This window comes from Leopardus geoffroyi, chromosome E1 (assembly GCF_018350155.1).
Source record: "Leopardus geoffroyi isolate Oge1 chromosome E1, O.geoffroyi_Oge1_pat1.0, whole genome shotgun sequence".
In the NCBI taxonomy this organism is placed as follows: domain Eukaryota; kingdom Metazoa; phylum Chordata; class Mammalia; order Carnivora; family Felidae; genus Leopardus; species Leopardus geoffroyi.
This window is the reverse complement of record NC_059330.1, coordinates 47,463,872-47,490,710: the sequence shown is the minus strand read 5'-3', so window position 1 is coordinate 47,490,710 and position 26,839 is coordinate 47,463,872. Positions and strand designations below refer to the sequence as shown.

The 26,839-nt window shown below is 46.5% G+C and overlaps 1 protein-coding gene across 6 annotated transcripts in view; it reads left to right on the top strand.

Moving 5' to 3' along the window:
- Positions 1 to 26,839, top strand: part of PITPNC1 (phosphatidylinositol transfer protein cytoplasmic 1) — a 274,238-nt gene that overhangs the window by 163,450 nt on the left and 83,949 nt on the right. For all 6 annotated transcript variants that reach the window (XM_045490739.1, XM_045490740.1, XM_045490738.1 and 3 more), the window contains one exon: positions 17,318 to 17,389. In XM_045490739.1, coding sequence (XP_045346695.1) covers positions 17,318 to 17,389 — 72 coding nt within the window. The remainder of the gene's footprint in view (positions 1 to 17,317; positions 17,390 to 26,839) is intronic.

Below are 26,839 nucleotides of genomic sequence, written 5' to 3'. Positions count from 1 at the left end.
GCTTTAGCAAGTAGAAATACAGAATGTCCTGTTGAATTTGACTTTTGAGATTAATGGCATATAGTTTTTAGTACTTCTCTAAGTATTGCATGGAATATACTTCTACTGAAAGATTGCTTATCTTCTATTTTTTTTCTGGCAACCCTATGGGAGGGGGGACAGCACTGGGGCAGAGCTCATGTCAGAGACTTAAGGACAAAAGTCAGGTTATAAGGACAGGGGCACATTGGTGGGCCAGAAGAAAAGGAGGAGAGGGAACTGTATAACTCGGCAGCTTGTCCTAAAGTTAACCTGCCACCTTAACCCGAAGGCCCATCCAGTGGCCTGTCAGAACAACTTAAGTACTTCCTGCCTCAGGTAGGTCTGGCTCAGGAAGTGAAATGGATTAAAGGGGGCGGGGCTTGGGAAGATTAGAGGAGAGCAGATGAGTGTAGAACTGTCAATATTTCAAGGAATATGTGTGCTAAGGGTTGTGGTTGAAGCACAGAGCATTGTAGAAAGGCGAGAGAAATTTTGCCTGGAAGAAATAGGGAAGGTTTCCTGGAGAAGGCGGGATTTGAGCTGGACCTTGGGAATAGAAGTCCTACCTGCAGACACCCGCTGTGTCTTCATCAGTTCAGGCTGCATAACAAAAAACACCATGCACAGGGTGGCTTCAACAACAGACATTTATTTCTCACAGCTCTGGAGGCTGGGAAAGTCCAAGATCGAGGTAGCAGCTGATTCAGTTCCTGGAGAAAAAGCCCTCCTCCTACTATGGCTTCATAGAACTGGGAAAAACAGAAAGCCAGCTCTGATCTCTTCTTATGAGGGCACTTATCCCATTCCGAGGGCCCCACCCTCATGGCCTCATCTAAACCTCATCACCTCTCCAAGGCCCTAGCTCCAAATGCCATCACATTGGAGGTCAAGGTTTCAAATATAAATACGGGATGGTGAGGTGTGGGGGCGGGGGGGGGGGGCAGTCCAGAGCATGCACACTCCAGGCCCAGTGGGTAAGTGATATTGCTGGATCCTGGAAGCTTGAGGCCAGGTCATGGTGGCTTTGAATGTCATGCGAGGTCTGTATTTAACTCTCTACAGGAGGCCACATTGTTCCTGGCTAGTTCACTTTGATTTTCCATCCTAAACATAGCACAGGTTTTCTGTCTGCCTTCCCAGTGACTGGGGGGTCTGGGTTTCTCCCTCTGGCTGCAGTGGTCATTCTGAAGTTGCCTCCCTCCCCTTGCCTCACCCTCAGCCAAGTTCTCACGCTCTCTGCCCGACAGTTCGGGAGGAAGAGCCCACTCTTCTCCCTGACTCCAGACTCTGCTCCCTGGATTTACGACAGATGCTTTCAATTGTCTTCATCCTTTTTTCCTGTTTTAAATGCTTTTCCGTTGGCCTTTTTGTCCCCCAATCCTTTCATCCTAAATACCTCTTCTTGATGTCGTTTCAAGCCCATATTTCCTGTCTGTGCCCAAAGTTTTGCCCAGAGCAAAACTTCTCCGATGCCTGACTCTCAGCTGGGATCACCACACCCTGCCCTCCCTACCCTCCGAGGAGACACAGGGGCTCCTAATACTCTAGACCGCTCTGTGTTCTCATAGGATTAGCCCAGAGCAATGTTCATCTATTCCTAGGATCCCCTAGGTCCTCTATCTGACTGTCCAGCCTATTACTGAGACCTCATGCTGCCCTCATTTGTGACAAAACCCAGACAAGAGAACTTTCTATTTAGGGTCATGTAAGGCTTCAACATTATCACAGTGATCAAAACATAAAAGCTTTTTCATCACCGTGTATGACTGAGTCGTTAGGATTACGTGGAAATGCCATGTGCCCAGGAAGTGGAAAAAATATCTTTAGCTTGGTTATAGGAAAAAGTCTTAATTACACAGTAAACAAAGACTAACACGATGACAATTTTCCAGAGGACGGACTATCTATCTAGCCCGTTCTTCAAAACCTGCCGGTTCTTCTGTAGTTTGTAAAGTCACAAAGGAAGGTGCCCGAAGAGACTGGCTGCCTTCCAAAGTCACTGATTTTGTTTCTCTTGAGCTAAAAAAAGGCGACACTGGACTACGAACATAGCTCAGCCGCATCAGTTCAGCCTTGGTCGTGATAAAGGGGAAAAAGTTTTTTCTCATTTGTATGAATTTGAAAACTGAAGCTTACAGTAATTTGATAGTGGTGACCCAGATATACAGTTACTATATCTATTTGGGGGCCATGACCATCCCACTCCACCAAAATATCTTTTTTTTTTTTATTTAAAGATTTTAGTTTTTTAAAGTAGGCTCCACACCCAAGTGCAGAACCTGAACTCACAACCCCGAGATCAGGAGCTGCCTGCTCTACCAACTGAGCCAGCCAGGCTCCCCTCCGCTAAAATATCTTTCAATAAGAATTCACAGAAGAAGCAATGACAGATGGGAAGCCCCTTTGTACTAGTGAGAATGGCTTCTGTTGCCCAAGATGCAGAGGTGGTGAGCTGTCCCATGTTCCTCCATATTGTCGTTATTTAGTTGAAAAAGGTGGACAAGGTAAATTATAACAGACCAGGGAGAAGGAGATGACTCTTGAATGAGTAGCTCAAATGGTGTTGAGCCACAATGAGAGATGGGGTTATTGGGGGTTGGTTCAGACCAGCCAGGGTAGAGAGTCGAGCCTGCTCACCGTTGAGAACATATCATGAGTCACCCGAGGTGAACTCGGGCCATCTTCCCAGGAGTGGCAAGGGAGGCTGAGGTATTTTTCTGAAAGCAACTAACGGCTCTGGATAGGAACTTTCCTTGAAATCTTAGCCTCAGTAGATCCCCGATAATTGAAAGTGCTGATGGGTGCTTGTGTGTGCAGACCGATGATCTCCATGCCCATCAGGCTTTTCTTGAGCTCCCCATCCCCACCTTCCACTGAGTCCCAGCCAAGGGTCGTAGAAATCACTGAATTACATAACTAGGAAATAGGTGCCAGTACAGAGAAAATACACTCAACGCCTGAACGCTAGGATTAGTCTTATTCAGATGAACATGAGAGTACAATCTGGCCATCTCAACTAAGCTAAGAGAATGATGGTCCTTAAGTGTTCCTTCTCTGGAGTCATGGAGACAAGGGTAGGGATGGGGGTTAGATAGTTAGGAAATAACTTTTATCTCCACATCGCAATTAACCCTGAATATCCAGGGCAGAAGGTAATCGTGGTGATCAAAAAGAAACAGTCTTCCAGTTGGGGGCGCAGATGAGCAAGGCAGCACTTAGCCACAGGCCGGAGGAGGACCCTCCCAGAGAAAGAAAAGAAAAAAGTCAAGGGAGACATAGGTCATGACACAGGTCATAGACCATAAATAGTCGAGAGTCAGAATAGCCAAGTTCAGAAATCTTCAGGGGTCAAGAGATTTTAGGTGGAAAGAGTCTAAAACCACTTACACCTATCATTAAATTGTGCACAGCCAGTTAGGTTGGGAAGCACTGGGTTATGCAAAGCTACAAAGCTTAAATTATTGCAGGACTTGTCAGAGGCTTCCCTTTCCTGCCATACATTGTGAATCTTCACGTGGGAGCTGAAGCACTTTCCACACTTATTTTCTCCTTGGGATCTTGGGTTTTGTAAGGACAGCCTTCTAAACCTTAGGGGAGCTCCAGAAACTTCTCTCAGGGTTAGAGCCATTATGCACCCACAAAGTAGGTCAGTGGATCAATTCTATTTCAGTAAATGTTGTTTTCTCTAAAATTTCAGTGAGTTAATACATTGCATAGTGATTTCTGTTCCTCAAATACCAGTGGTTTGAAAGACTCCCAGCAGTAATGACCGGTGAATTTCTTTCCAAATGGTGCCGTGTGACCCCACAGCAAAGGCAGCCCTGCACGGAGATGACAGTGATTTGTCTCCATTTCGAAAATGAACTGGTCATATAGGGGGTGGCGGGGGGACCTTATTCACAGACCTAGTCAGTTGGTGCCTGGTGACTCAGGATCCTTGGAAAAGCAGTGTTCTTTGTCTGGTGGATCCCCTTTTCCATTTCCTCTGGCTGTTCCCAAGCTGTTCCTTGTACTTCAAAGAAAATTAATTCAGCCATCTTGGGGGAGAGGGCAGGCGATAAAATGGGCTTCTCTACCATAACGTTAACATTTTGAAATTGTTTGCATTTTTTAAAACACCGCTCAGAATGACTTTATATGGGTCAGTCATCAGAGAGAAAATGCATGTTTCATAGAACCTTCCTTCTCTTTTGTTTTCTGTTTTCCACTTGTGGCACTGAAAAGTAGATTTCTCTTCTCTGGTTTATTAGTACCTATGGAATTGTGTTCAGTGTATGTTGGGGAGGTAAGAATAGTACAACTGCACAGATTTTGTGGGGCAGATTTCATTGTGTAAAAATACAATAAATTGCCTGAATTTGGTGATTAAAATAAAGTGAGTGCAAAATTGCCCCCGTGTTTTTGACCCTCTAACCACTAAGATAATCTCAACTATGTGATATCTAACATCTTTTCAGTTCAGAATCTCAACATTGATCTTCTTTTTAAGAGTGAGTGCGATTTGTTGTTTGTTTTTTTTTTTTTTAATATATTTTTAAATAAGGAATGTGCCTGGTTTGGTTCAGAGGGGTGGTTCTTACAGTTTTTAATTGAGAAGTCTTGTCATAAAGTTTGCTATGCAGCCTGTGTATTTGGGGAGTTCCTCTGAGTCTTTCCCATCTCTATTATTTACGTGTAATTCTTTTTCATTGGATGTGTTCTGTCTCTTTAAATCCCTGTCCTGCCTTCATTGTGTGTAGCTATCAGTATTCACAGGCACCTTCTGCTTATTTCTCCGTGGCAGGTCCAGCTTTAGACTGTATGAGCCTGAATTTAGTTTCCCTGCTCGATTTTCGTAGAGGCGCCAGGAGCAAACCATGCCCCATTGAGAAAACATGTTTTCATTCATGTCTTCGCTGCCTCTCCCTCCTGGCCTTGCTTCTCCTGCAAGATGCTGTTACTCAGCTTGTCAGAGGACGGAAGAGGCTCCTGCGATGAATGAACTAATGAATGAACAGAGAGCCTCAGTGTAGGGTCCAGGCTGCTGAGTAGCCTCGCAGAGGCTGGGGGCTGGCATACAGACAGATGTTTTCGGTGGGGGCTAGAATACAGACAGATGTTTTCCTTCCACTCGGTCCCGTCCTCTCGTCCTCCCCCACTTCTCTTTCAGGCCCCACTGTTCTTCTTGGCCACCCTTTTCTTCCCGTGCAGCATATATTAGGGAAGTCACTCAGACTCATCGTCATCGTTATCCTTTACATGCAATCCCTTTCTCCTTCTCTTTGCTTTAAAATTCTTCTTCTTGGGGCGCCTGGGTAGCTCAGTGGGTTAAGCGTCCGACCTCGGCCCAGGTCATGATCTCGCGGTTCGTGAGTTCGAGCCCCTTGTCGGGCTCTGTGCTGACAGCTCGGAGCCTGGAGCCTGCTTCTGATTCTGTGTCTCCCTCTCTCTCTGCCCTTGCCCCACTCGCGCTCTGTTGCTCTCAATGTAAGAATAAACATTAACAAAAAATAATTTAAAATTCTTCTTCTTCTTCTTCTTCTTCCTCCTTTTCCTCCTCCTCCTCCTCCTCCTCCACCTGGGTTCCTCTTCTCAGTTTTCTGGAACTGTCATTGCAGTTTATTTTCCCAATCACCCCATTGCATTGCCACCCACCCTATCTAGGTGTAAAGTCATACATGGCCCTTGGAACCCAAGAACCCAGTGGAAGCCCAGATAGCTCCCCTTCCTTCCTGTGCACCTTTGCCTGCATGATGACTGCAATTCTAGGTAGATGGGAGGGACAGCTGGACATATGCCTTCTTGAAATTGGTGTGTGTGTATGTGAAGGATCTCTGCCTAATAGAGGAGTTTATATATGTGACTGTGTGTGTATGTGTGTGTAAAACACTTTACAATTATGGGGCAAAATTTCAGATCGGAAGAGTAAAATTTCCTCATGAAGAGTAAAGGAAGGGGCGCCTGGATGGCTCAGTTGGTTGAGCATCCAACTCTTGATTTTGGCTCTGCTCATGCTCCCAGGGTCAAGGGATCAAGCCCCACGTCGGGCTACATGCTGATCCTGGAATCTGCTTGGGATTCTCTCTCTCTCTCTCTCTCTCTCTCTCTCTCTCTCTCTTTCTCTCTGCCCCTCTCCTGCTCACGTGCAACCATGTGCACTCGCTCTCTCTCACTCTCTAAAATTAATGAATTAATTAATAATTAAAAAAAACAAAGAAAAGTATTTAAAAACAGAGTAAAGGAAGTTGAGAGGTACTTTAAGATCTAGATATCTATCAGCTGCCTTTACGTACAGATTGACCACCCATAGTCTCCTAGTTTACAAACAACACAGGCTGCAGCCCCAGAGTCCAAAAAGACAGTAAATCCTAAATTCTAGACTTGATCTCATGAGCCCTGTGGCACATTCTCGTGTAGGTCTCCTGCTGGTGAAACTTGAAAACATTTGCAGATTCATTTTTATTAATGATCCCATCTCAGGCTGAAATACCCTGTACGGCCTTGGAGTACATTTAATATGATAATATAGAATACAGTACCAGAGAATCAATGTCTTCAGGGGAATTCCATTAGAGAGAAGGTCAAGTCTATATTGAGTTTAATGTTCATGGATAGCAGGGGGACCCGGGTGCACGGAGACAGAACAAGATGGCCGGAGAGGAATGCGTTGAGTTCCGGATAAAAGCTAAAAGGAAATGATCTTTTGAAAGCCTATAAACACTTCATCTACCCCACGCCAGCTTCTCAAGTCTTCCACTTAACAGTCTTGTCTTTGAGCCTCCTTGGAAGGTTTGTCCTCAGACGTGGAAGGATTCCGGCTGGTAACCGGCAATAAAACACTGCTATTGAGCTCAATCGTTGGTTCTCAAACTTTGCTTGTCTTGGTCCAGGAGGTTCCTTGGACATGCCTCACCAGCCACCATGTCCCTACATAATGCTTTATTTGTAGAAAGAACCCTGGTGCCATTTAAGAAGCGGTGTGAATTCCAGGACTGTATCATCCCTGAGATCCTTCCTCATCCGTGAACAAGTATGATGGATGAGATGGGAACCACTTGAAGTAGCAATTTCCCAACCTTCCTTCACTTACACCTCCTCCATCTAGTCAACCATGCTCTTTATAATATGCTCCCCTTTAGGTTAAAGTGGACTAAAATGAAGAGAATTTCTGGAATACCTTGCGATTTCCATTAGATCCCATATAGTTCCTTTGGGATCTCATTGATATATTTATTTACTCTTTTACTGCTTTGAATTTTTCTTTCCTACTGAAAAAGTAGATGTTTATTGTCAAATGCAAGCATTATAAAAATGTATATCAGGGGGCGCCTGGGTGCTCCCCGGCTCAGTCGGTTGAGGGTGTGACTTCGGCTCATGTCATGATCTCGCCATTTGAGTGAGTTCGAGCCCCACATCAGGCTCTGTGCTGACAGCTCAGAGCCTGGAGCCTGCTTTGGATTCTGTGTCTCCCTCTCTCTTGCCCACCCCCCACTTACGCTCTGTCTCTCTCTCTTTCAAAAATAAATATTAAAAAAATTAAAACATAAAAATATAAAAATGTATATGAGGGCAGATAAAAGGGGCTCGTGATTTCTGCTGTTCTCCTCCATGAGAATATTTTGGTGTCTGTTTCTCCCTGTTTTCTGTGCATATACTAACATGCTTTTTTTTTTTTAGCATGTTTTTGTTTTCTTTTTACAAAAATGGATCATCCTGTTTTACACTTTACATTTTAATGGCTTTAGAGTTCACCGTAATGTACTTAACCAACCCTCTGTTGGTGGTCTTTGGATTGTTTCCATGTCTTTTCTAAAAGTAGATGTTTGTCGTAAAATTACAACAGCAATGCGATAATGAATGTTTTTTTTCTTCGTAATATTTTTTACACTTGAGAATTTCTGCCCTTCCTTGAGTCCTGAGCAGGGTTTTGAAAGCCCTTCACGGCGGGGATCAACTTAAGCCACCATACGTAAAATCAATTTTTGAAAATGATTGTATTTGAAAGGTACTAGGATATTTTGGCATTTGAAGGGATATCACTGTGAATTTCTTCGATGAATAATTATTTCCCCAGTTTATCTTTTATTTATTTATTTATTTTTTAAATTTTTTTTTAACGTTTATTTATTTTTGAGACAGAGAGAGACAGAGCATGAACGGGGGAGGGGCAGAGAGAGAGGGAGACACAGAATCGGAAACAGGCTCCAGGCTCTGAGCCATCAGCCCAGAGCCCGACGCGGGGCTCGAACTCACGGACCGCGAGATCGTGACCTGGCTGAAGTCGGACGCTTAACCGACTGAGCCACCCAGGCGCCCCTGTTTCTTTTATTTTTAACGTTTATTTATTTATTTATTTTGAGAGGGGGCGGGGAGGAGCAGAGAGAGAGAGGAAGAGAGAGAATCCAAAGCTGTCAGCACAGAGCCCAACGCAGGGCTCAATCCCACAAACTGTGAGATTGTGCCCTGCGCTGAAATCCAGAGTCGGACACTTAACCGGCTGAGCCACCCGGGCGCCCCTCAATTTATCTTTTGAGTAAACAGTTGTTTTCTTCTTCGGGCTTGTTTGAAGTAGGACACATCTATCATTTGGCAGATGTACACACACACATTTTCTTTGTTCTCAGGGGCCACAGGACAAACTGAAAAGCAAAGCCTCTGCCTTAGTCACCATCACCCCTGACCGAGTGCTCAACTCCACTCGAAGCACTCGTGTGCTTTCCCAGTGCTCAAGAGGCAGCAGAATGTAGGGTCACAAGCACGAACTTCCTTGCCTGACAGCTTGAGCTGAATCTCAGCTCCATCATGTAAATGTTCCGTGATTTGGGGCATATGACTTAACCTTTCCGTGCCTTTGTTTCTTATCTGTAAAATGGGGGTAATGATAGTGCATCCCTCATCGAGTTGTACGAGGGTGAAGAGTTAATAACAGAATTATTATAGATCCAATACTTGGAATAATGCCATATTATGGTCATCGTTACCTCATATTTTGGTCATCATTACCTCAGCGTTGGGTCATGTCTGTCTCAGCATGGGCATAAAGCATGCTGACTGTGGTTACCCTGCATCATCATTTTGACCCAAAGATATACCAAAACTTCCCAAGGTGAAGAAACACCTGGGCAGTTAGTAATAAATGTTGGAAAGGATGTAGACAACCTGGAACCCTCATATCGGGAATGTAAAATGGTGCAGTCAATTTGGAAAACCACCTGACAGTTCCTCAAAAGGTTAAACGGAGCGGTGGCTGGGTGGCTCAGTTGGTTGAGCATATGACTTTGACTGAGGTCATGATCTCACAGTTCCTGGGTTCGAACCCCACCCTGAGCTCCGCACTTACAATGCAGAGTCTGCTTGGGATTCTCTCTCTCTCTCTCTCTCTCTCTCTCTCTCTCTCTCCCCCCATCTCTCTCCCATCTCTCTGCCCCTCCCCCACGGCACGAGTTCTCTCTCTCTCTCTTACTCTCTCAAAAGTAAATAAAGATTAAATTTTTTAAAAAAGAACTATACTGTGAGAGAGAATATGATTTTCACTTTCCTTTGTAAACTGATGTAGGGTGGGATTACTACCCTCTAGCTCATGGTTTTCATGGGTGCTGTGGGCGTCTATAGCATGACAGGAATGGCGATCCTCTACCTGAATGGCACTCATTCTTCCAGAAGTTTTGTCACCGCACGCTTCTGAAGGGCAGCCCCCCGGAGAGCCTCAGACTTGACTCCCCTGCCTGGGTCTCTGCAGCCACCATTTGCTCTCTCTGTGCACGTGTGGGGACTGCAGAAAGGGTTTTCAGCACCACCCAGAAGCTAACTATGAAATTCCCATGGGCTTGCCCCTTTCTCTTTAAGACTTGCTTACATTTAGTTTTCTTCTCGTAAGTGTTTCTGATTGCCATAGCAACCCTAATCAATCACCGGACTAAAAATAGCCCTTTCATTTTTCCAAAGCATGTCTGTAGTGAATTGAAAATTCAGCCCTGCCGTGCCTTTTGCATAGGCTGCTTTCGTTTCCCGACACTGAACCTGGGAGTTGCTTGGTCTGGAAAATTATTCTTGCAGAAGCCGAGGGAGGTACTTTGCTTGTTTTTCCTGGCATTCTTTTTCCCCAACTGCAGATTCTCTCGTCACTTCCAAAAGATACAAGCACATGCGTTCAAATGTTCGACAAAGCACCATCACTTTCGTGCACATTCAGCTTTAGGTGCTAGAGATTTCACAGGTACCCGGCGATCTCCTTGGCTGCCGTTGCGTTAGGAAGGCAAATGAAAGATGTGTAGATACTGGGTACAAAGGAAGCTTGGTCACAGCGGGAGCAGATGACAGCAGCCCTACTGAGACTCTTCTGGCTCCGGAGGATCTAAGCTAGCAAATCAAAGTGGAGATGACGGCAGAACTCTGCCTCGTTTCTCTGATTTCTCCGTGACACTGCTACTATTTTTACGGGGTTAGGGGCAAAACAGACCCTGGGTGTAAGAAAGTGAATATTTGTTACAGTTCTCCTGGCCAAGCTGTTTTTCTTCTAGTCAAGAAGAGAAAGGGAGAAAGAGAGTTTTCGTGAGAACGAAGATTCCAGATCTTGAAAGGGCCCAGGAGAGGAAGGAGAGCAGGGAGGGGCTGAAATGACTCATGGTGTCCCCCAGGCTCCAAGGGGATTAGGGCATTTGATTGCCTGTCTCCCTGCCTCATCTTACTACCCTAGAGTCACTGCCCCAATCTTCTGCCTGTAAGCAGGGTCATCTCGTGGGGCCCCCAGGGCTCCCAAATGCTGTTTTGTGATGCTATGTTTCAACTCGTCTGAACCTCAGTTTTTGTAATAAGGCTGAGTGAACGCGCAGGCGTAGAGGCTTTACATCTAGGAAAGAAGAGAGTCCACGGGGATCCCGGTAGTGTTCTTGTTTCCCTGCCTGAAGCTGGCAGGGGGTCGAGGGAAGCAGAGGAGAGGTCAGGGGATCGAGCCCCTGCTCAGAGGCAGGAGCTCCCAGGCTTTCAGGAAAAGGAGGACATTGTGGGCACGGACGAGAGGACGAGTCCTCAACAACAGAGCGGGTCCGGCGGCAGAGCGAGGCAGAAAAAGCCCAAACCCGCTCTCTGGCATGGACACCGCCCACGTCGGGGGAAGGACCAATCAAGTGTCCTTTTCTTGCACTGAACCCACAAGCCCACAGCCTCCCAGTGTGTCCATGCACCTATGCAGCAGAGGATCTCCCCACCCAGTTTATTTTCTCCCCACGGAGCCTGTGGGATCTTGTGAGGACCGGTACAGTAGGATGGGCCAGCACCTGAGGACCTGTCCTGCCAGACACCGCATGGCCCTTTGTTAGATCATTCAGTCTTCACCCCACGGTGCTGAGTTTGGTATCGTCTCCGTTTTATGGGTGAGAAAACGAAGGCTCAAAGGGACTAAGGAATTTACTCCGAATCACACGGTAACTTGTGAAAAAAGAAGCCAGGGCTCGAACTAACGTGCATCTCACTCGAAAATCTGTATTCCTTCTACTGTATTCTTGCTTCCTGTGGGGTCGTTGTGTCCTGCTCTCTCTGTGGTCATTGACAAAGCACTTGACCTCACAGCCAGAGCTACTAAGTTCCAAGAGTACAGAGTCCCCATTTCCTGGGACCTGTTCACACTTCAACTTGAGTGATCTTTTACTCAGATGAAAGCCGGATGGGTGATTTGAAAGGGAAGCAGTGGTTGGATTCTTGAGGTTGGGTGTTGTGTTGGCTTTTCTATCGTCACATAACCAATTTCCCACAAACGTAGCAACTTTAAACAACACGTATTTACGGCCTCAGAGTGTCTCCTGGGCGCAGGTTGGCAGGGTCCTGGCTCAGAGCCTCACTCGGCTGGGCTCCAATCTCATCTAGGCTCAGGGTCCTCTTCCAAGCTCACTAGTTTTTTGGCAAGTATCGGTTCCTTGCTGTTGTAGGACTGAAGTCCGCTTTTCTCATTGGCTGGTCTCCAGAGGTCTCTCTCTCTCTCTATCTCGGCTCCTGGAGGGTTCCCTCGGGCTCTGGCCACATGGTCCTCTCCCCTCATGGCAGCTCACTTCTTCAAGAGCAGCCAGAGTCTCTGCTTCTTCAAAAAATAAGTCTTATGTAAGGTGTACCAACTGATCACCTTGGTAATCCGATCAGAGGGGCTCCTACCCTATGATGCTCACAGGTGTTGCCCACACTTGAGGGGAAGGAACTGTGCCAGGTGTGTTTATCAAGGGCTGGGAATCTTGGGGGCCATCTGAGCATTCTATCTGGCGGGAGGGTTTTAGTCTTTCCTTCAGGTTGTCCTTCGTGTTGGGTCATGGGCCAGATGGGACTTGAAGTGTTCGCTGTTCCCAAGTGACTGTGCCCTAGAGAGCATAGGAGTCCTCCGAATCCCTTGACGCCTTCCAGGTTCAGCCAATGGGGGACGCTCCTGACGTCTCCCTTCCTGCAGCATGTTCCAGTTGGTTGTGTCTGGGTTCCCCTTTTTTTTTTTCTGCTCCCACACTCCTGATCATTCCTTCAGTGTTATGGAATCCCCCTCCCCGATGGAAATGTGTCAGAATCTTTAGGGGATAGGACGTGTTTGGAGAAAGTCTAGGTTTGGAAGGTGGGGTACTCCACTTTGAGAAATGTGAGAGTGACCAGGTGAGATGGGGTCTTCCTAGCTGGAGCAAAGCCCTCCGTCACAGAAGCTTTGATGCCCGAATGATGGGGTGACTGTGACTTACGCCATTCCTCGTGACAGCAGGGAGTGAGGAGGGGGTCTTCTTGATGGAGCAGTGTGGCAGACTTCTCTTCTGGCTGGTGAGGCGGATACCTGGCAGCTAATGGTGATGATGGACAAGGAGATAAGTGCTATGACACAGGTACAAACAGAACGCTGCCCGCACACGTGGGGTCAACATTCTGACATGGGATTTGAGATGGGCTGTGTAGGAGACTTCAGGCTGAGGGAACTGTAGGCAGGAAAAAACAAAAACCAAAAAAAACATGGCGGCCAGAAGTGTTCCAGGGAGTGGCGAGCACTCTTCTGTGGTGGACTATGGGAGGAATACAGGACCGAGATATAAAGAAAATTAGGATCGGATATAGAAGACTCTAGGTCTTGCCTTTAAGGGGGGAAGCTGAGCCAGCAGGATTTGGGGGTTCACTGGCCATGATGGGTGAGTGTAGTAGATCGAATGGTGTCCCCTCAAAATTCGTGTCCACTGGAACCTCAGAACGTGACCTTTTTGGAAATGGGTTCTTTGCAGATATAATTAGTTAAGGACCTCAAGGTGCAAGATGAAATCACACTAGATTTAAGACGGCCTGAATCTAGTAACTGGTGTCTTATAAGAAAAGGAGAGGACACCCAGAGAGAAGAAGGTGATGTGAAGACACCGGTAGAGACTGGAGGGAGGCAACCACAAACCAGGGAGCCCCTGGGGCCACCAGAAGCTGGAAGAGGCAGGGAAAGGTTCTCCCTGGAGCCTTCCGAGGGAGGGCAGCATTGCCAACACCTTGATTTCAGACTTCTGGGCTCCAGAACTGAGCAGGTAAACTGCTGCATTATACTACCCTGCTTGTACCAATTTGTTACGGCAGCCCCAGGAATCTCATGCAGTGCAGGGAACATTCTAATTCAGTATGGACCTTTCAGTTTGGACCCTTGCTGGGGATGGCCGGCGGGGAGCTGCATACGTGAGAAAAGCAGGTGGGGTTAGACGTCAGCCTGGGAGGCAGCCGGATAACATGGTCTAGGAAAAGTGAGGGGCAGATGAGATTCCCCAGGGGAGAGGGTTTGGTACAAGAAAATAGGGCAGAGGACAAAATCCTAGGGGACCCCTCCATTGAAGGGGTGGGGGAGGGAACGGAAGGCAGGGAAGGAACCGCTTTCCAGAAAGGTGGAATTCTTGACTCCTACCGAACAGGATAGAGAGTTCCTCAGGGTGTGGACGACAGGGAAGCGATGTTTGTTTGAAAATTCTTTGACTCTCGGTTGTTTCCATACCCTGTTGCTCTGGGTGAGAAGAGGTGAGAGGTGAAAAAACAGCAGAGCATGGGCTACTTTTTTAATAGAGTTTAATGGGGAGACAAAGAGAAATGGAATTAATTGTGGATGAAGGAAGGAACATCACCAAGGGTACTTTGATACTAGTTTTTTAGGAAGATGACACCTTTCATGATATTTTTAGGCTGCAGGAAGGAAGCAGGGAGAAGATGCAAGTAATCGACGGAACAAGTTTCCAGGGAAGAGACTTAAAATTTTTTGCTGTGCACCTGCTATGTGCCAGGCACTGTGCTGGGGGTTACTGGAATGATCTCAGTGATCTTCTCAACACTCCTACAGAGTGGAGAAGGGTGGTCTCCATTCTGTTGCGAGGAAACTGAGGCCGGGAATGCCAAAATAATTTGCTCAAATCCATACATCTCAGAGTTGAGCCTGGGTCTGCTGCCCTCACTGCCTCAGTCCTTGTCGTTACATTATTTTCCACTGGAATACAGAAAGCAACATCTTTGTCTGATTCACAAGGAATAAGAAGCAGCATATAGAAATAAGCAGATTAGCAGTGGAGGAGAGGGAAGTTGTTGGTGTCTATCACATGGTCTCGTTAAACTGTGAATCAAAATTACTAGTTTCGAGGGAGGAAGAGGGAAGCCCGCAGACTTCTCTAGACCTGGGTGGTCTAGAGAAGGGAAGGGATTTATGACAACCTCAGTAGTGAGACACAACAGGAAGCCAGCCAGGGAGAAAGAAGAACCTTGCTTAATCACCGAGGCTCTACTAGGGTTAGTGGGCTGGGTCTTTAGGGAAGTTCACCTGTGTAGGGCAAGCAGCACTCGATCTCGAGATAGACTTCTAGCCGGAAAGTTTTTAGTGATCTTTCTGGAAATGCCCCAGGCCAGAGATCCTCCACATTCAGAGGCTGAGACACCAGCCTCTGGGGCTCTGAGAACCAGCCATCAGATAGCCCATGGAGATTATCAGCCCCGAACCGGTGCTATAGGGGAAGACCTTGACCAGCCGAGTTGACCTGTCCGATCCGGGTTTTCCCCGCTGCCTCACCGGAGCCAGGTGTGCTCCCTGCCTCTGGCAAGATTGCCATTCTGATATGAAAATAACCTAAGCCCTTGACTCAAAAATAACAGCATCTGCTAATTTGCATAAGAGTTTTGCATTTCATATTTGGGTTGAATACCCAGATTCGTTTGTTTGACCTTAGTTAAGTGGTTTAGAGTTTCAACCGATAAAAACTCCTTGTGGGGTTCCACTCTGATGCACCCGGACCCAGCTCCCCACCCAAGACGGCTCTGTTCTCTTGCCATCTGGCTCTGTGCACGCATTAAGTTGATTCTCAGATGAATTATGGGTTAAAAAGGACCGATCAGTTTGCCGGAAGGCTTGACATTTTTAAAAGGGTCTTGGCAGGTGCATCTCTCCAGGTTCACATGTCAAGAGCTCTGCCATGGGGCTCTGAGCCGCTCCGATTCCTCCAGGGCCTCGATTCATGAGGAGCAGCCCCTCCTTGGAACCCCCAGGGACAGAGGGTGTGAGGGCAGCAACTGTGGAGTGAGAGATTTGAGAGGAGACAGCAAAGAAGGTGTTAATGAATAATCTCAGAGCCTCATTCTCCATAAAGGCAATTACTGGGATTGATTGTTTCTGTGTTTCCTTAGTCACGGTTCAGTTTGCTTGTTTCACTTGGATTGAGACAGATGAACGCCGAATGCACACAGTCACGTGATGTCAGAATTATCAATGGCACGTCCAAGGCCTCTGCCTTCCTGTACACATGCCACCGGGGTTCTCAGCTAGGCTGAAAGGGGATCCTGGACTTGGGGGGATGAAGCACGTGGGGTGAGGGATTAGGGACTAATGGATTTTAGATAATGCACTGTTTTCTCCCCATGCACGGGGTAATGAGGTGGTTTTCCAGTGCAAGCCCACATCTGCATCCCCTGGATGGCTTGTGAAACACAGATGCCCGGGCACCTTCCCTGGAGTTTCTGATTCAGTGGGTACGGGGTTGGGCCCAAGCATTGGCATTTCTGACAGGTACTGCTACAGGTGTGGAGACCCCACTTTGAGAACCAGCTTGGGGGCAGGGGTGATGAAAAGCAAGGACACTGGGACCAGGCCACTAGCCTTGCTATCTTGATGCTACTGTTGACGAGCTGTGTGATCATGGGCCGTTTACTTAACCTCTCTTTGCCTCCATTCCGTCATCTCTAAAGCAGGGCTGATAACGGTAGTATCTACTTCATGCCATAGTTAGGAATAAATGAACGAGCACTTGGACATACTTAGACTGGTGCCTGATGTAGAGAATATGTGCTCTGTGCACGTGGGGTAAATAAATGAAAGAGCCAGACTCAGGATTGTGAGCCTGTCGGCAGACGTCTCATTTCTCCGACACCTGCAGCTCCCAGTGGAGTTGCCGGGTCATTTTACCTATTAGGCCTTCAGTCCCATCTCTGGTGGCCGAGGAAGTCACTGGCCAGCTCAGTGCCAGCAGGAGGGAGGTTACATCAACATCCATCAAAAGCCTCTTCTCAAGCCACCTTAACCCTTGAAGTCCACTGAATGCACACAATGTGGTTCAGTGAGACTGGGATGGTAGGGCAGAGTGTTTGGGGGGTCTTCCCCCTCGTGCTGGCAAAAAGGGGGGCTGCCTTTTACATCAAGCTTACTGCAGCCAATTGCTGTCATTTGCTGAATGCCTCCTCTGCGCCCGGCACTTACACGACTTACGCACGTGATGACTTAACCCTCAAAAAGTCACTCCTGGGTAATAGTTATTATCCCCATATTAATACTGCCGCGGCTCAGAAAAATTAAATGACTTGTCCAAACTCACATAGCTATCCAGTCATAAATTCGAAACGAAAAGCCAGGTGTGTCTGACTTCGGTAATCTGTTATCTTAAAGCTCTCCCATACTAACTACCTCCCTTGCTTTATGGGAATACTTAGGTGAAGGTGAAGGCTGGGTCCCCAGCAGTGACAGCTTCTCACCGCAGAGGTCAGCACCCCGGGACCGGACCTGTCTCTGTTTCAGGGGTTCGCTTTTCTAAAGCCTGTGGTAGGACTGACAGAACGTATTCTTTCTGGAAATGGACAACGTGCCTTCCGTTGCTTGGTTATTCTCTCCGGCCTGGCTTCTGGATGCGATTGTGTTCATGTTGCCAAGGGCGGCTTTTCTGTCCGAATTTGGATGTTGACCTAGTATCTTAACATTGCTGATCGAGAATGGTGCTCCCGACGTGATGGTCAGGAGAGCATCCGGCGGCTGTACTGAGGGTGTAAAGAGAGGAAGAATGGTATGCTAATGAAACTTTCCTTTTTTTTCCCGTAGTGTTCCTTTCTGCCAAAATTCTCTATTCATATAGAAACCAAGTATGAAGACAACAAAGGAAGCAACGACCGCGTGAGTAGAGCCCCCATGGTTTTGGGGTTTTTTTGATAATTTATTGTCAAGTTAGCTAACATACTGTGTATACAGTATGCTCTTGGTTTTGGGGGTAGATTCCCATGATTCTTCGCTTACACACAACACCCAGGGCTCATCCCAACAGGTGCCCCCCTCAATGCCCATCACCCATTTTCCCTGCCCCCCCACCCCCTACCCCCATTAACCCTCAGTTTGTTCTCTGTTTAAGCGTCTCTTGTGGTTTGCCCCCTCTCTGTTTGTAACTTATTTTTCCTTCCCTTCCCCTATGTCTTAAGTGTCTCAAATTCCACATGAGTGAAAACATGGTATCTGTCTTTCTCTGACTGACTTATTTCACTTAGCATAATACCCTCCAGTTCCATCCACATTGTCGCAAATGGCAGGATTTCATTCTTTTTGATTACCGAGTAATACTCCATTATATATGTATACACCACATCTTCTTTATCCATCAGTGGACATTTGTAGAACCCCCGTTTTGTACTGTGCCCTCATCCGCTGGGCTCTCAGAGTCGCGGCACTTTTCACAACCCCTTGGGTGGCCAGGCCCAGCACCCAGCAGGAGGATCTGTACCTAGGACCCCAGACAAGTTCTGGCATTTGCTTTCTGGGGCCATTTCCCTGGGATTTCTCCCTGGAATTACTTTGCAGTCCCGCCTTTCTTCCCATCTTTATGTTCTTTCCATGGGCCTCCGTGCGGAAATCTCTGTGGCCTGGAGTGGTTGTCACTGGCATTTGAGGGGGACGGTGGGGACCTTGAACTCCAGGATTCGGTTTCTGGTCAGTGGATTGAGCGTACGTCTTCTCAGTGACTGTTCACATTTACCTAGAAAAATGAATACAAGCAAATATATGTGCGCATGCTGTATATTTTTTCGGGACTATGCTTATATTCACATATATACACACATATCCCACATTGAAATCAGTGTACCCCTCCTGCAAAATACTTACCTTGTGGGACATTCTGACTCTTACTGGATCTCAGCCATGAAGTTGATTAGTATTGCTGAGAATCCATCTTCTGACCTAGCATTGACGCCAGCCTCTTTCTGTTGGGCCAATATAATTTTGAATTGCCTTCTCTTGGGGAGTGGATGTTTTGACCTACCGAGAGCCTCACCCTGAGATTGGGCTATGGGTTCCATCAGGATCCACTCAGGGAAGAGCCTGGATCGAGAAGCTACACGTCTTCTTCTACGTCATTTACGTGTTTTGCATTTGTGGAGAATGATGAAGACTGAGACCGGGTCATAACGGTCAAGAGAGAGTTTCCTGACTAGGTGATCCCTGTGGTGCCTTGACACAGCCAAGGGAATGCAAAACAGGATGCAGGAAGTTTTGGAGGTAACGAAGTGCCACGAGGCAAGATCTAAGGACTCCTAAGCATCGGCAACTTGAAATCTTTTATTCATGTGAAAACAGTCACTGAAAAGAACTGAGAAACCCTTTAGAAACATCAGCTTTGGCCAGGCCTACTCTATGGCTCTTTACATTGATATCTTCTAGAAATATCTTCTAGAAAGTTCCTGCCTGTGGCAGTAACAAATTCTTCTAGAAGGTATAGGTGTATTTGTGGGGAACACAGCTTGCCCTTTCAAGGTGGAATCTGCCTGGACAGAGCGTGAGTGGTTCCCAAAGGGCGTCACTCAAGAACTACCTTTCACACCAGCTTGGTGTGGGAGGAAACGCATTTATTCACTCAGTCTTCAGCAAGGGCGTATCAAGCACCTTCTCTTTACATGTCACTGTATGAATTGTATGCATGGTATTAAAAAAAATGCAGGCTCAATTCTCAAACGTCAGGTACTCCTAGTTTAGCTGGGGGAAAAACCAACAGAGTAAATAATTTAAAATATAAGCACAATAATGGGCTTCCCTTCCTTCAGTATAGAGAGCCACCACTGCTAAGCCCTGAGAGTGGAAAGAGCTGACAGAGCAGCCTTCCGTAATGAGCCCTGTACAGTTGTCCCCCCCATCGCTGGAGAGGAAAAATTCATTCCAAGACCCCCAGGGGATGCCTGAAACCACAGATAATACCGAACTGTATACATACTGGGTTTTTTCTTACATATATGTACCCATTACAAAGTTTAATTTATAAATTAGGCACAAATAAGAAATCAACAACCGCAGTAATAAAATAGAACAATATAACAATATTCTTTAGCTTTTACTAAAGCTAATGATAACTTTTATTATATGAATATGATCTCTCTCTCTCTCTCTCTCTCAAAATATCTGGTTGTTCTCAGCCTTTTTGTGATCATGTGAGGTGATAAAATGCGTACGTGATGAGATGAAGCGAGTTGAATGATGTAGGTAGTGACGTAACCATTAGGCCGCTATTGACCTTTTGGTGACAGGTCCGATGGAGGTTCATCTGCTTCCAGACCATGGGTGACCGTGGGTAACCGAAACCGCGGAACGCGACATGCGGACAAGGGGATATTACTATATTTGCAGGGACTGACTTGGCTTGTACCAGGTCACTTCAGCTTCCTGAACTAAGTTAAGAAACCTGGGGTTTATCAGGGGTCAGCAAACTACCTTTTTTGTCAGTAAAGTTTTATTGGAACACAACCACACGCTCACTCATTTGTGTATCATCTAAGCTGCTTTCATGCTACAACAGCAGAGTTTTACAATTGCAACAGAGCTCATGTGGCCCATAAAACCTAAACTATTTACTACTTGAAAAATGTTTGCTCACCCCTGGTTGGAGGGACTCACATCAGAACAGCACCCAGCAGATCTCAGAATTTGACCACTCGATAGATCTCACCATCTGTCCCAGCCAAATGCCCTCTCCAGAATTCCTGGAACTTTCCAGAGGAGAGAGGAATGCCACTGGCTGAGGTACCCTCCCCCCATAAGTTCAGGATCTCCAATGGTTAGCGTCCCTTGGTGGTTGGTAACCTCAAGGGAAAAGTTTTGGACCATATCCCTGTCAGCAGCCTGAAATGAAAGGTGCTGTGGTGGCCAACTACGTTAAAACCTCAATGTCTAAAATAATGTTACATCGTACTTAAACTTGAACCCTTGGTAAAATAATGACTTTTCTCTCTCTCTCTTTTTTTTTAAGGTTTATTTATTTTTGAGAGAGAGAGAGAGACAGAGAGACAGAGTGTGAGGAGGGGAGGGGCAGAGAGAGAGGGAGACACAGAATCCAAAGTAGCCTCCAGACTCTGAGCTCACAAACTGCAGGATCATGACCTGAGCCGAAGTTGGATGCTTAACCAACTGAGCCACTCAGGTGCCCCAATAATGACTTTTCTGATTGGAAAATTAATACATGGTTATTAAAACCTGGAAAATGCAAAAGGGTACCCCCCAAAAAAGGAAAAGAAAGGCCAGTAATTTTTCTGTAATTTAGAGATTACTGCTGATAGCACTTCATGTTCATGTTGCAGACCATTAATAAATTTATTTTTTGACCAATTCCCCCAATATTGAATCACTCAGTAGACTGTTTTTAACATGTCGTGGTGTATCCTTCCCTATATGACTTAAAAAAAATTTTTTTTAATGTTTACTTATTTTTGAGAGAGAGAGAGAGAGAGAGCAAGCGAGTATGAGCGGGGTAGGGGCAGAGAGAGAGGAAGACACAGAATCCGAAGCAGGCTCCAGGCTCTGACCTGTCAGCACAGAGCCCAATGCGGGGCTCGAACCCGTGAACCGTGAGATCATGACCTGGGCCGAAGTCAGACGCTGAACTGACTGAGCCACCCAGGCGCCCCTTCCCTGTACCATTTTTAATGGCTGCACTGTATTCCACACTTAAGTGTACTTGAAATGGGCTCGACCTTTTTGATGTTTCCATGTGGCTGAGGACCATCAGGAAACGGGTGATACAGAGCAGACGTGCCTGCACTGCGTTAAGCAGCACAATCTGAAAATAGGGTGGGGGAGAAATGTTTTCAAATATCTTTCAGTCTTTACAAACACATTCTCCTGCTTTCTCTTTTCCTCTATGGCTCTGTCCTCATGAGCAGATTGTACCTGCGCCATTCGGAGAGGCGTGAGGGCATGCGCAGGCTCACCATGACCCCCATGGGTTGATAGGACCAGCGTGATCTTCTGGTTTATTCTCTCTGCTGAATTCAAACAGTCAAGAAGAATGTCCATGGTTGTCATTTTATTATCTCATATCCCTTTGTGGTAGGTGCTGAGTTCTTTTCACTACTCTGGTAGGACTTTGAAATCCCAGGTTAGCCACCCGAAAGTCAGGACCCGGGGTTGGCATGAGTATCCTCTGTCCTTGCCCTCAGAGACTTGGGCTGGTCCACAAGAGAAGCGCTAAGCCCCCGGGCACTTGCATGCAGTCCTTGTCAACACAGTTTGCTTCCTCCAGGAGAAATGCCAGCTGTTGTCCCCTGGATTGCCGCCTCCTCCCCAGCCTGCTGACTGCCCGTGGGGTCCTGGGCTTCATCTCTCTGTCATGGCGCCCAACTTGTCTAAGCTCCCACCCCAGCCTCTGCCTGGCTCCACTCCATAGATCCCCAGGTCTTGCTTTAGACCAGACAGGCCAACCCTGGCCTGATTAGACTTCTTTGCCCGTTCGCCTTCCTCCGATTTCCATATTCAACAGCAGCTGTTGGTCGCCAGCTGCTCCAAGGTTGGTCCCAGGGAGGCGGCAAAGGAAGACTTCATTGGTTTTCATTCACACTTGTTAATGCTTCAAAATCAGAACGTGACAAATACATATTTATGTAATAATACTTAAACTGTTAAAGGATAGCTTTGTCCAGGGGTTCAAAGCTAGAGCCTTCAGCAGATGGTGTGCGCTGACATGTCCTTTTTCTGTCCAGGGAGCCGTACGGAGTTGTTGGTGGGAGGCATAGCTAGTTGCTAGAGTAGCAGAGTCGTGGGCTCTTTCTCTGGTCTCACTGCTTTGCCAAATTATTTAATAAACTCAGTGTATTTCTTTGCATCTTCTGAGCGTATAGTCTTATCGTTCCATCCTTCATATTGCTATCTGTACCCTGTTTCCTCCCCTACCTGCCAAAAACTTAATGAAATTGATGACAGACGATAAGAAGCAATAATTAAATTGAAAGACGCCAGTGATAATCATATTGATGAGTGATTGAATAGAGTACCTGTTGCTATCCCATTATCAATTACCGTGCAAGTAATTTTTTTTTACGTGTCCCGCTATCTAGTAAAAAAAAAAGTAGCGGGATGACTAGCTATAAATATCTTCTCCTTCCTGTTAAAATAAAACGTGTATATTGATGATTGTGAAAACCCCGTAAGTTGTGATTACATTCACCGGGGCACAGTGGGAAAGTTGTCTTAAATTGAGGCCTATTTATTTTATGCGCATAATGATGCGACTTATTTAGGTTTTAATTAGTGCTGGGGAGGCCAGCACCATGCCAGGGTAGGGATCTGTTTTTTGTCCGAGGCCATAAGTCTAGGTCTGGGGGAGTCCCTGTGTAGCTGCCGCCGGGCGACTGTGGCTCAATGGGGTTAATGGGGAGCCAGCCGCCGTGCCTTTACTTCCTCTTCCAGACAAAGTCAGCACCATTTCAAGCAGTGGCTCTCCACCTTAGCCGCACGCTGGAGTCACCTGAGAAGTTTGAACAACAGCTCATGGCCGAGTTCCATCCCTCTGGGTTTCTGATTTTATTGGTCCTGGGTGCATACTGGGTTAAGGCAGCTAAGACCCATGAAGCATAGAACATGAGCCCTCTAGGAATGCCAAAGTCTCCCATCAGGAGTGTCTGCAGTTTTAGAGAGTCTAGCCATCCTCCAATTAAACCTGATATGTTCTCTTGGGGGTAAGATATGCAACCCCTCCCCCCACCCCATTTGAAGTCTAGACCAATGGTCGTCAGTGGTGGCCACGCGTTAAAGTCACTTGGGAAGCTTTAGCACTCACTGATGCCACTGTCCCATCCCTCCACGAGTCTGATTTCATTTGTCTGGAATGGGGTCTGGGCATTGGGATTTGTAAAGCTCCCCCAGGTGAATCTAAGGTGTGTCCAAACTGAGAAGTATAGATTTTAAAGGAAATATTAAGCGCTATTTAAAACCAACTGTGAACGCTTAGGAAATCAGGTTCTCCCAATTTCTTCGCTTCTTCATACCGCAGGAAACAGAACAGTTTACAAAAAGCGTGTTTATGTAACCACCAGCACCACCCACACACACAGTAAAAGGGCCTTAGGGCACCGTATTTATTCTTGTTTAGCCATTATTCCTCAGCAACAAGACTCCTCTGATCAGGTGGAAAGAATGTCCAGCTTAGTTCCTGGAAGAATGAGTCTGTGTCCTTCACAGAGCTGTCCTTGGAGGTTGCCTAAAAGTGGTATGTGAATCTATTTAGTTTCTGGTTCAGCTGTGTTATAATCAGAGAACACAAAGTCATTCCTTATGAAACAAAAAGATCAGTATTGAAGTCCCAGCTTCGTGACCTTAAGCAATGGAGTGTTGGTTTCTTTATCGAGAAAGGAGAGTAAATAATGCTTGCATCACGAGGATTCATACAGGTTCATTTACCTGGAAACACTTCATAAACTGTAAAGTGCTGTGAAAATATTAGGTTTTTTCTATTACGGTCATACCTTGGCATTAACTCCGTTAATGATTTCCTAGCAAGACCCTGCTTTTGTTTGAATTGTCAATAAGCTATTTCTTAGTCAACAAGCGTTGAGTACTAGTGTGCTGGGCATTATAACCAGCAGTGAGGAGACAGCACTAAGACAGACAAGGCCTCCACTATTCCTGGAGTAGGGCAAAACAGACGAACAAGCAGGTAAACAAAGAATTCCAGCTGTAGTAAATGCAAAGAAGGCGATAAATATGGTGGAGAGGTGGGGGGAGGTGCTCGGCTTGAAGCCAGGTGGTCAGGAGATGCCTCTCGGAAGAGGTGACAGGTCCAGGTGACACGTGAGCATGGAAGGAGCCAACCGTCTGAAGGGTCGTCCAGGAAAGGAGACTGTTGTAGGCGGAATTGTGTCCTCCCAGGACCCCTATGTTGAAGTACCTCAGCATGTGACTGTGTTTGGCGATAAGGCTTTGAAGAGGTTGATGAAGTTAAACGAGGCCATTAGGGTGGGCCCTTATCCAACCTGACTGTTGTCCTTACACAAGAGGAAACTGGGACACACAAAACCAGGGGTGTGTCAGTCCAGAGGAAAGACCATATAAAGACACAGCAAAAATATGGCGACCTGTAGGCTGAGGGGAGAGGCCTCAGAGGAAACTAAACCTGCCAACGCCTTGATTGTGGACTTGTGGCTTCGGATTGCATTGTTTAAGCCACTCATCTGTGATATTTTGTTAAGGCAGCCCTAGTAAACTACCACAGGGACTAACACAGCCCCTGACACAGCCTGATATGTTCTAGGAACTGTCAGAAAACCAGTGGCCAGAGCAGTAGCTGTTCAGAAATGAAATTTGTAAATTGTTTTTTATTCTCTTAAGTTTTTATTTATTTTTGAGAAAGTGTGAGTAGGGGAGGGGCAGAAAGAATCCCAAGCAGGCTCCACACTGGCAGCGAGGAGTCCGAAGCAGGGCTCGAACTCATGAACCACGAGATCATGACCTGAGCCGAAGTCGGATGCTTAACTGACTGAGCCACCCAGGCGGCCCCCCCCCCAAATTTTTTTTAAGTATCGAGGAGCACCTGGCTGGCTCATCAGAAGAGCATGTGACATTTGATCTCGGGGTCATGAGTTCAAGTCCTCCATTAGGATTACTTACATAAATAAACCTAACGACAAAAAAAAAGTATTGGAAGCTAGATGACGTAAGACCTGTGTGAGCCCATGGCAAAGAGTTTGGATTTTAGCACAGTGGGAAGCTATGCAAGTATTTTAAACAAAGGCAAGACACGATATTTATGGGCTTATAAAATAAACTTTTTGGTTTGGAATAATCTTAAATTTACAGTAAAGTTGCAAAGATAGGACAGAGTTTGCATATACCCTTTACCCAGCTTCCCCTAATGTTAACATCTTACGTAAACCCGCTACGTTTCTCATAACCGTGGGCTTTATTCAGATTTCACCAGTTTTCCCACTAATGTCCTTTTTCGGTTCCAGAATCCACTTTAGGAGACCACGTTGCTGTACGTCATTTATGTTGTTAAATGTTTGCTCTGGCTGTTCGATGGAGACTATGTGGTAGGGAGAGCAAGAGTGGGAGCAGGAGGGAGGACAGTTGGCAAGCGGTTGTAATAATCCAGACCAAAGATAATGGTGGCTTGGGCTGGAGATGTGACAATGGATAAAGAGAGGAAGGATAGATATATTTTGGAAACAGACCAACTTGCTTTTGCACTTGATGCATTAGAGGAGGGGGGCGTAAGTATGACCTCAGGATGTCCAGCTTTGTCTCCTGACCCTGATTGCCATCGGGGGGAACAGTGCAGGGGTTTCACCCGAGATACAGTCAGTTTGAGGTGCCATTGAGATTTACAACTGGAACCAGCAGGTAAGGAGTTGGATATAGGAATCTGGAGTTCGGAGAGGTGTGTAGGTCATGACCCAGAGACAGAAATGAGTAAAGTTATCTAGGGAGAGAAGTGACAGCAAAATGAAAGTTCCAGTGCTCCAGGATGGAGAACACCCCGGTCCTGAGAAGGACCTTGGCTTTCAAGTCCAGCTTCTGATTATTATTATCTCTTCTTGGTTAACTCATTTTTGGGGGGTGCGTGGGTGGCTCGGTCGGTGAAGCGTCCCACTCCTGATTTCAGCTCAGGTCACGATCTCACAGTTTGTGAGCTCAAGCCCCACATTGGGTTCCGTGTTTACAGTACAGAGCCTGCTTGGGATTCTCTCTCTCTCTCTCTCTCTCTCTCTCTCTCTCTCTCTCTCCCCCCCCCCCCCGTCCCTCTCCTTTTCTCTCTCTCTGTCTCTCAAAATAAATAAATAAACTTAAAAGAAAAAAAAAAGACTCATTTTCGAGGCAGCTGGCTGGCTCGGTTGATGGATCATGCGACTCTTGATTTCAGAGTTGTGAGTTCGATCCCCACATCGGGTGCCCAGATTACTTAAAAATAAACTCTTAAAAAAAAAAAAAAAAAAGACTGATTTTCTTTCTTTTTTTTTTTTTTTTTAATTTTTTTTTTTTTCCAACGTTTATTTATTTTTGGGACAGAGAGAGACAGAGCATGAACGGGGGAGGGGCAGAGAGAGAGGGAGACACAGAATCGGAAACAGGCTCCAGGCTCTGAGCCATCAGCCCCGAGCCCGACGCGGGGCTCGAACCCACGGACTGCGAGATCGTGACCTGGCTGAAGTCGGACGCTTAACCGACTGCGCCACCCAGGCGCCCCATAAAAAAAAAAAAAGGCTGATTTTCAATCACTAAATTGTGCTTGGTTTTAGGGAATTAGATTATCTCATTTAGTTAACTGAGAAATCTAGTTTCTTCTCCTGGGTGGGTGCCTTCTTTGGAGAACTGAGTAAACAT